Source organism: Carya illinoinensis, chromosome 5, assembly GCF_018687715.1.
Source record: "Carya illinoinensis cultivar Pawnee chromosome 5, C.illinoinensisPawnee_v1, whole genome shotgun sequence".
In the NCBI taxonomy this organism is placed as follows: Eukaryota; Viridiplantae; Streptophyta; class Magnoliopsida; order Fagales; family Juglandaceae; genus Carya; species Carya illinoinensis.
This window is the reverse complement of record NC_056756.1, coordinates 18,351,473-18,361,566: the sequence shown is the minus strand read 5'-3', so window position 1 is coordinate 18,361,566 and position 10,094 is coordinate 18,351,473. Positions and strand designations below refer to the sequence as shown.

Sequence of the window (10,094 nt, the reverse complement as noted above, 5' to 3'; positions counted from 1 at the left end):
CCGCTACAGTGGCTTATGCGTAGCTGAACTCTAATGCAAAATAAACGTGGGTACTGCAGAGAACACATCGTCCTGAATCAATTGGATTCTGGTCTCCATCTCAGAAAGTCTGACGAATAGTGCAAAAGAAATGGACGTCAACGCCTTTTCCGAACCATCAGCTTCAGACTTCAGGCACCGGTGGGACGTGTTCCTGAGCTTCAGAGGCGAAGACACCCGCCACACCTTCACTTACGACCTCTACAAGTCTCTGGAGAAACAGGGCGTTCGAGTCTTCTTCGACGATGAGGGTTTGCGTGGTGGGGACGAGATCCGGCCAGGTCTGTTCGAGGCCATCGAGGACTCGGCCGCTTCCATCGCCATCATATCCCCGAACTACGCGTCTTCGCATTGGTGCCTGGAGGAACTTTCCAAGATAAGTGAGTACCGGAGACTCCTTCTCCCCGTCTTCTACCGAGTTAACCCGTCGGACGTTCGGCTACAGAGGGGACCTTTCGAAGAACACTTTAGAAACCATGAAAATACGGATAAGGACAAGGTTATGTGCTGGAGGAAAGCTATGGAAAAGGCTGGTGCAATTGTTGGTTGGCCTTTCGATAAGAGGTGGTATGTATATAACTATACCCTTTGCCCTGTTTCCTTCAAATAGTAGTACAAGGACTCTTTCAAAATCCCTAGTCTGATTATCAAGATTCACTTAACAGAAAAATAATGCACGTGCCGAAACCCTTCTAATCATCCTTTTTCAAGTTCTTAATTGTGTTTCATGTTGTTGCGAGTCTATACGAGTATCCTGTGACTCTAAAGTTTTTCGTTGCAATGTCTGATTGAATCGGAGACGAGCGTTAGAGCCTCAGGGCTGAATAGCCTGAATTAATGTCTTTTTTAGGTTAAGATTATACTTCACCTGGGTATCGAAGAGGAAGATAAGGGTTTTCCTTCAACCCTTAAAAGGCTTTTTCTTCAAGAGGGCCTTTCCCCTCGGTCTTCAATTTAAGGTAATCTGTGTCCCCTCGGTCTGTGTTTTATGTGCTAACATTTGGGGTCTCCATGCTTCGTGCCGTTGTTACGTATTAAATGCCAATTTCTGGGCAGCAACTTTTACGGCTCTTGAGAGGGGAGATTCTGTCAAACTTCCACTAGTGAGGGATTTCTTTTCTTATAAAAAATTGTGGTAGAACTTATCAAAAAAATAAAAAATTGTGGTAGAAATTTCTATATGTTTAGCCTCACTACCCTTTTTAATGTTTCATTACATGTGCTTTAAGCTTTTAATATCCTTTTATCCTCAACTGTTGATTTCCACAAGGGGTAAACTTTTTAATTCTGCTTGCAATTTCCATGCATCTAGTTTCCAGGCCTTATCTGTCTTGTTCACTGACAAATTGAGATCACTTTTCACCCTAAACTATAAAAAGGCCTCATTTTGCACCCTAAGCTATATATATATATATAAATTTACATTTTACCCCAACATTTGAAATCTGCCTGTTAAATATCCTTTGAAAAAACTGTGGAAGAATGTTACCATTACAAATAAGTTTAGTTTATGACATTTGCTGAAACTTTGAGTGTAGATCTCATTTCAGCTATTTGATTTAATGGAGAAGAAAGTACGAAACTAAATTTTTTCTGTAATGGATTGATGCTCACATTTTTTTGACCAAGGGCTCGTTTGGATGCTTGATTTATTTAAGAATTATGTGAATAATAGTGAAATGATATGTAAATAGTAATGAAATAGTTTGAGTTTAGATATTTTATTGAGTTTTGGAAAATAAGTGAAAAGTTGATTAAAAATATTATAAAGAAAAATATTTTAATATTATTTTGTTTCTTCTTTAAGAGAGAATGCCACAGTTTTATAGAAAAAATTTCCAAGGGATTTCAAGCTACAAACCCCTCCCCTGGCGGGGATTGGCCTCTGTTTATAATGCCGAGGACAAGAACATTTTGACCAATGAGTCTGTCACCATTTCATCTACTTTTTCATTTTATTTGATTGATCAATCCCAACCCTTCGTATGCTGAGAAGATCTTTTATTATATCGTCCTTATTATTACAATAAATCTACTAAATTTTTTACACTAAAATTTAAAAATAAAAAGATTCGAAGAGGAAAAGTTTCCAACCATATATGAATTATTAATTCAATGGAGATTTTAAGTGGTTATTGATTTCCATTAGTTGTCTTTTTGGCTTTCCCACTACTTTAACTTTTCTATTATTAGCTCCGCCCCCAGCCACCCAGTCGTCTACTGCCTTGGCCCTGCCTAGGAGGTGACTGACTGCCTGCCCATGCAGGGGCGGGGTGAAGCCTAGCCCAAAACATATATATACATATATATACTTCGCTACCAAAATGATGTTGTTTTGGTAACGATTGTTTTAAATGAACGCCGAAACAACGTCGTTTTTTTTGGGAGCTAACTTAACCCTAAATCCTCCCCTGCGCCCCCCCGGCGACTGACTCTCTTCTCTCTCTCTCTCTCTCTCTCTCTCTCTCTCTCTCTCTCTCTCTCTCTCTCTCTCTCTCTCTCCTCCATGGCCACCGCTGCCCTATCGCAGTCGCTGTTCTGCTACTCATCCTCCTCAGCTCCTTCTTTTCGAGTCCGTGAGTTTTTTTTACTAGTTTAAGTTTTTTCGGTTGTTTCCGATCTGAATTATTGATGTGTATTGTATTATGGTCTTGATTTGTATTTTGTTTCTTGTTGTGGATTTTTTGTATGATTTTGTTTATTTTTTGTGTTATTCGAATCATTCAAATTTTTTTTTTTTTTCCCCATTCCGGATGTGGGCTGTGGGTGGTGGACGGGGTGGTGGACGGACCAGGACCCTTCCTCCGGGATATGGTAACGGATTCCTGAGGCAAACACCCCCCCCATGCAGGGGTGGGGTGCGGCAAGGCGGCAACCCCACCCCTTAGGGTGCGTGTAGCACCCCTCTCTATTTTTATTATTACTTTTTAAACAAAGAGTACAAAGACTATTCATCTTATTGAATCATTGACTCTTCCTTATTTATTCATTTGGCTTCCCCAAGTATTCTTCTTTAAACTCATGTATTCTTACTGATTAATTTTGATGTTTGTTGAGAAATAATAATATTTTCATTCCTCAAGATCATGATAATATTTTTCTATTTTAGACTCTGTGATAAAAATTTTGGACAAATAATGCATGAGGGTCATGTAATTATACTGTCATACATTATTTGTGCACGTCTTGTGAGTGAACGACTAGTTGTTATAGAAGCCGATACTTTTACATCATCATTTGGTCAATCAGAACTTGATGCATTAGCTCACAGGCCTCATTTAAGGTGACAGTAATGCTCTAGAGAAACAATTTTCCAATTCATATATTAGAGAAAATTATTTAGAAACCTTCTTTTTAACACATCGAGTATGTTGTTGATGTGAAAACTTTCCACATCAACAATGTTAAAAAATAATTGTGTTTTAGATTTTTTAAAGTTATAATGGGTCCATTTAAGTGGTGTGCACACACCAATTTCTGTATGGCAAAACTCCATATATTATTCTCACCTATTATGTGTTTATCTGCATATGATTTTGATCCTACATGCTATATAGATATGGAATGACTTCGTATCACTGCAAGCCTTAAAGAGCTCAAAGAATTTGTATTACTGTAATAGGAATGATTATTGAAGTCTTATAATTCACATCCTTGTTGCTCATTGTTTTTTCTTAGTGAAAGCGATGCTGAGGCGAAAGCGCGGTTGATTGAATCTTTAGTCAAAAGGGTGTTGACTGAACTTGCCAATACTCCAGTGGGCCTGACTTCATATACAGTTGGACTTGATGCTTGTCTTGAAACATTAATGAGTTTGTTGGATGTTAGATCCAATGGAATTCGAGTTCTTGGATTATATGGGATGGGTGGGGTTGGTAAGACAACCCTTGCTAAGGCTCTTTGTAATAAAATTGTTGGTCATTTTGATTGCCTTAGTTTCATTTCAAAAGTAAGAGAGAATTCCGCAAAAGATGCAGATTTGGTATCCCTTCAGAACAAACTTATCTGTGACCTTTCCTCGGGTAAGTCTCCTGTGTATTCTGTTGTTGCAATCAAAGAGGTACTTCATGACAAGCGAGTTCTTGTTGTTTTGGATGATGTTGACAATGTAAGCAAGCTTGAAGCACTCATTGGAAGAAGAGAATGGTTTTCTGAAGGAAGTAGAATCATCATTACCACAAGAGACAGTGAAGTTCTACATGAACATCTTGTCACTGCATTTTATGAGGTAAGAGAGTTAGATTCCTCTGACGCGCTAAAACTTTTTAGCTACCATGCAATGAGAAGAGAGAAACCCATTGATGAATTTTTTAGCCTGTCCAAGGAAATGGTGTCACTTATTGGAGGTTTGCCATTGGCTCTGGAAGTATTTGGTTCTCATTTGGTGGATAAGAGGAGAAAAGAGGAATGGGAAGATGCTCTGCAAAGGTTGAAACGGATTTGTCCACGGCATCTACAGGATGTGTTGAAGATCAGTTTTGATGGGTTAGATGCAGAAGAGAAGCGTATATTCCTTGACATTTCATGTTTACTCGTAAAGATGGAAATGAAGAGAGAGGATGCAATTGATGTATTGAAAGGTTGCGGTTTTAGGGCTGAGATAGCAGTCAGAGTCCTCATAACAAGGTCACTCATCAAGATTACAGAGGACAACACTTTGTGGATGCATGATCAAGTTAAAGACATGGGAAGACAGATTGATCTAGATGCTAACCCTCTATATCCCAATAGTCGAAGTAGACTGTGGGATCGTGATGAAATCATGACCGTCTTGAAGAATGAGAAGGTAGGGCCTCTTCTTATTGAATTTTTTCATTTCCTCTGTTAATGGATATAATAGATCTAACTAAATACTCGCATGTGCCAGAAGAGGTGCATGCAGAAATGTCTCCGTGATTGAAAAAGGAGTGCCATAATTTTGTTCTCCGCTTCTGTTACTGCATGCACTCTATTTAGTGTATTTGTGTCTGATTTCTAGTTGGTGAAGATTGATAATGATAAGGGTAAAGCTCCCAACAGGATGGGTGAAAAGCTATTTTTAACAAAGGCCAATAAAGTTCTACCACGTAAGACATCTAATAAATTTCCCTTTACACTCAAGTATACTAGATTACTTGCTTCTCTTCCCTCTTCTCCATCTTCTCTCTTCCACCACCCCCCTCCCTCCCTCCCTCCCCCAAAACAAAAAAAAACCAAAAAAAACTGCAACTTCCCCTCTCTCTCTCTAAAATACTCTCTCAACAATACTTTCTCTCTCTAAAATACACTTCTCTTTCTCTAAATTAAACAAATTAAGCACAAAATTCATTGTTTACCCATTTTTAATGTGTTCTTTCTCCCTCTTCCACCCAACTGCAACCTCCCCCTCTCTCTTGCTTTAAAATACATTCTCTCTAGCTGCCTGTCCGAATTGCAGCTTGCCACGCCATTGAATAGAGCTCATGCACATATTTTACTTTGAAGCTTTGCCTCACAAATCAAATGGACAGCATGGAGTTAAATCTCGAAGGAGTTAAAAGTACAGGCTCTAGAATATTGGGCGTTCGATTATTTCTAGGCAAGACAATGAAGATATGTCAAGAGACGTTTTACGCATTGAAAAATCGGGATTATTGTTTTAAAATGTTTTAACGGGTCTGAAAGTGATTTCATTTTGTTAGGGAGTTCCTTGCGGTAGTTTATTCAATTCTTCTTTCGCCTGGGAATAGTATTAAGGTGGGTGGGTGGTTATTAATTTTATTATTTTTCAACCCCTGTGCTGAATTTGTGCTTCATTTGTTTAATTGAGAGAGAGAGAGAGGAGTATATTTGAGAGAGAGAGGGGGGATGTTGCAGTTGGGCAGGGAAGGGAGAAAGAGAGAAGAGAGGGAAGAGAAGCAAGTAATCTGGTATACCTGAGTGTAGATAGAAATTTATTGAATGTCTTACATGGCAGAATTTTATTGGCCTGTGTTAAAAATGGGTTTTCACCCATCCTGTTAGGAGCTTTTCCCTAATGATAAACTTTGGGAGACGAAAAAAAAAAATCTCAAGCTTAAATCTTCACACTGTATTCACTGTACCATTAATTAGGAAAAGAGTACCATTAATAAGGAAAAGAGTTTACTTCTGCAGGAAACGTTAAAAATCTGTGGGATGTTTTGCAAGTATTGTAAAGAAGTTTGTACAGAATTGTTTAAAGAAGTTTCCTTTTGATAACAGGGAACAGAATGTATAGAAGGGATCGTGCTAGACTTTAAAATGGGGCCCTTTATAAAGGATGAAAGCGGTGACAGAATTTCTTGGGAAAATTTTAAAAGGTCGCCCAATTTTACCTCTCTGTTGACATACTTGGAAGAAAGGAATAAGTGTCCTGAAACTAAAGCAGAGAGAGAGAGGGAGGTAACACTATACACGAAGTCTTTTGAATCTATGTCTAGTCTAAGACTTCTGCAAATCAATTATACAAGATTGGTAGGAAGGTATAAGTATATGCCTGCACAACTGAAGTTCCTGCAATGGAAAGGATGTCCACTTAAAAGTCTTCCTTCCGATTTTTGTCCTCGGGAACTTGCTGTCCTTGACCTCTCAGAAAGTAAAATTGAACGAGTGTGGTGCAGGTACAGTAACCAGGTACGCTTCACTTGTCTGCTGCACAAGTTTGGTTTTCAACCAAGACTTGGATGTTCATGATCTAGTTTAATATGTTTAGAGTGTTTTGTGCTCGCACTTTTTTTCCTAGTTCTTTATGACTGTTTCTTTTATACTTCTTGTTGGCCAGGTAGCTGAGAAATTGATGGTTATGAATCTCCGTGGCTGCCATAATCTTGTTGCTACTCCAGATTTCTCTGGACATCAAAAATTGGAAAAGCTTGATCTTGAGCATTGTCACAGCCTAATTAAGATTCATGAATCAATTGGAAACTTGAGTACATTACTTCATTTGAACCTGAGCAGTTGCTGGAACCTTGTTGAATTTCCTGCTGAAGTCTCTGGCCTAAAAAATCTAGAGAACCTTATCCTCTCCGGCTGCTCAAAATTGAAAAGGTTACCAGTGGACATAGGTGACATGAGATCTCTGAAAGAACTTCATGTTGATAACACTGCTATACAAGAGCTACCTGAATCAATATTCCACCTTACACAGCTCAAAAAGCTTAAACTCAACGGTTGCCGGTTCTTAACCAAACTTCCCAACTGCATTGGAAAGCTTTCTTCCCTGAAAGAACTCTCACTTAATCATTCTGCAGTAGAAGAAGTACCTGAGTCTGTTGGAAATTTATTAAACCTTGAGAAACTAAGTTTAACGGATTGTAAATCAGTCACTTCAATTCCAGATTCTGTTGGCACTCTCATATCATTGTCAGAACTTCTCCTTAATGGTTGTGCAATCCATAAACTGCCTGATTCCGTTGGTTCATTATTATATTTGAAACACTTGTTAGTTGGAAACTGTCGGTGTCTGAGTAATTTGCCTGATTCAATTGAAGGACTAGCTTCTATGGTTGAGCTTCAATTGGATAAGACATCAATAAAAAATTTGCCGGATCAGATTGGTGCCTTGAAAATGCTGAGGAAGCTTGAGATGAGTAACTGCAAAGATCTTATATCTTTACCAAAATCACTTGGAAATCTGTTGGCCCTTACCACTTTGAACATACACAATGCCAACATTTCTGAATTGCCAGCATCCATAGGGATGCTGGAAAATCTTGTTTCATTAGGATTGACTAAATGCACCCAGCTCCATGAACTTCCTGCTTCAATAGGAAATTTGAAGTCTTTGGAGTCCTTGATGATGGCAGAAACTGCTGTGACAGAACTACCTGAAAGCTTTGGGATGCTTTCAAGTTTAAAGAGATTAGAAATGGGCAAGGACCCTCCTCAGGAGTTAGCTAGAAACAGAATTCCTGAGGAGATTGTAACTGCAACTGCACAAGAGGAACCTAATCCAGTCAGACTTCCGACTTCTTTTTCCAATTTATGCTCGCTACAAGAACTGGATGCTCGAGCTTGGAAGCTACGTGGTAGAATCCCTAATGATTTTGAAAAGTTGTCATCATTGCAGAATTTGAATCTAGGCCACAATGATTTCTTCAGCCTTCCATCAAGCTTAAGGGGCCTCTCGCTACTCAAAGAGCTTTTATTGCCCGACTGCAAAGAGCTCACGTCTCTTCCTCCACTTCCCTCGAGCTTGGTGAAGGTGAATGTTGCAAACTGTACAGCATTGGACACGGTGTCTGATCTTTCTAACCTGGAAAGCTTGTGGGAGCTGAACCTTACGAACTGTGACAAGGTGGTGGATATTCCAGGCCTTGAAGGCTTGAAGTCCTTGAGAAGGTTGATCATGACTGGTTGCAGAACATGCTCGTCCGCAGTAAGAAAAAGGCTTTCTAAGGTTCTTTCTCCTCTGTATTTGTGCACTCAAGCCATTGTTGTCTCTAGACTCAGATGTTGCTCCTTTTATTATCCCCCTTCATTTTACAAATAATTGAAGCAACAAAGGTTTTATTTCTAATGGGAAATAATATTGCAGGTTTGTTTGAGGAATTTATGCTATCTGAGTATGCCAGGAAGCAAAATTCCAGACTGGTTTTCTGGAGAGGTGGTTACATTTTCAGAACGTAAGAACCGTGCGATCAAAGGTGTGATAATAGGTGTTGTTGTCTCTGTCAACAATCAAATACAAGATGAGTTAAGAGATCGACTCCCTTTGAAATGTGGTATACGAGCATATATTACCAAACTGAATCAACCTATATACACTACAATGCTGGAGTTAGAGGTCCCAAAGGTGGACGAAGATAATCTTTACTTGTGTCGTTTTCATGATTATCGCCCTTTAGTAACTCAGTTGATGGATGGTTATAAGATACAAGTGACACAGCAAGACCTGCCATTCATCAAGGGGGTTGAGATGAAAAAGTGGGGGATTTATTTGATTTTTGAAGGTGAGGATGATTATGAAGTTGATGAAGAATCATTGCGTGAAAGCCAACTATCCATTTCAGAAAAGCTAGCAAAGTTTTTCAGCTCTCTTGGAGAGGAAGATCACGTCTCTGAATCTGGTCGTGAAGTAGAAAGCCAAGCACAAGAGATTGAGGAACAAGAAGAAAGAGACAGAAAGTCCTTTAGGTGGGGCTTTATGCGGCTTGTTCGAGGGTGCTTTTGTTTTTAAGAAGCAGCAGCAGCGGCTACTTTGTATTCTTCATTTTCCCAGCGTCTGCATTGTTTGATGAGAATGTTATAAATTGGAAAAAAACAGAGGGAGGGACAGAGAAACAAACCGTAGAAATTACTGCTCATAAAATAAGGTAGGTAGTAAACTTATGCATCAGATTTATATATTTAATCTGATGCATAACCATTCTAGCGTTAAAGGGGCCGGATGTGTTTCTGAGCCTGAGGCGCTAAGTTGCTAGAAAGAAATGACATTTGAATAATTTGAGTGGTAGAGTATTAAGGAGTTTGATTTACTATCCAAGAGTGCAAACCATCAAAATTCCTCTCATTTGTATTACCAGTTATTGTATAATTTTATTTATAGATTTTACTTATTTTTAGATTTTACTCACGTATACTCGAGTGCAAAGTTAGCTTAAAGTGTACCCTAGTTATTTTTTGCTTTGCTTTATATTTCCGCGTACATTCATTTTCAATACAACATTCTAGAATTCTTTTCATTTGCTCCTTTCGGTTTTCCTCACTTCATTTCCTTCTTATCATGGTATTAGATGAAACCCTAAACCACTAAAGTGCCATCATGCCCATTCCTACCAACGAATTGTCTTCTTCTTATGCTTTTGCCACTCATTCGTCTGTGGATTATTTGAATCCATACTATCTTCAAAGTGGTGATCATCCTGGAGTGAAGCTTGTCTGCCAACTACTAACTGGAGATAATTACCTCACATGGAATTGATTCATGTCAATGGCTTTTATCGTCAAAAACAAATTCTATTTTGTTGATGGTGCCTTGTCGTTGCCTGTTGAGAACGATCCGACGTATAATCCTTGGATTTGTTGTAATACTGTTATTCTTTTTGGTTACTCAATGATTTGTCGAAAGAAAACGT

At 38.8% G+C, this 10,094-nt stretch overlaps 1 protein-coding gene across 2 annotated transcripts; it reads left to right on the top strand.

The window, feature by feature from the left end:
* The first annotated feature begins 34 nt into the window (after positions 1-34).
* On the top strand, positions 35-9,596 carry LOC122310725 (disease resistance protein RPV1-like). Of its 2 annotated transcripts, XM_043124847.1 has the most exons (6): positions 478-606; positions 890-998; positions 3,718-4,825; positions 6,241-6,651; positions 6,800-8,416; positions 8,555-9,596. In XM_043124847.1, exons 3-6 carry the CDS (start codon positions 3,848-3,850, stop codon positions 9,194-9,196), a joined length of 3,648 nt encoding a protein of 1,215 aa, XP_042980781.1. In that variant the 5' UTR covers positions 478-606; positions 890-998; positions 3,718-3,847; the 3' UTR covers positions 9,197-9,596. The 2 variants fall into 2 exon arrangements, with proteins under 2 accessions (XP_042980780.1, XP_042980781.1); XM_043124846.1 differs by lacking the exon at positions 890-998 and having other exon boundaries at positions 35-606.
* The last annotated feature ends 498 nt before the right edge of the window (positions 9,597-10,094 follow it).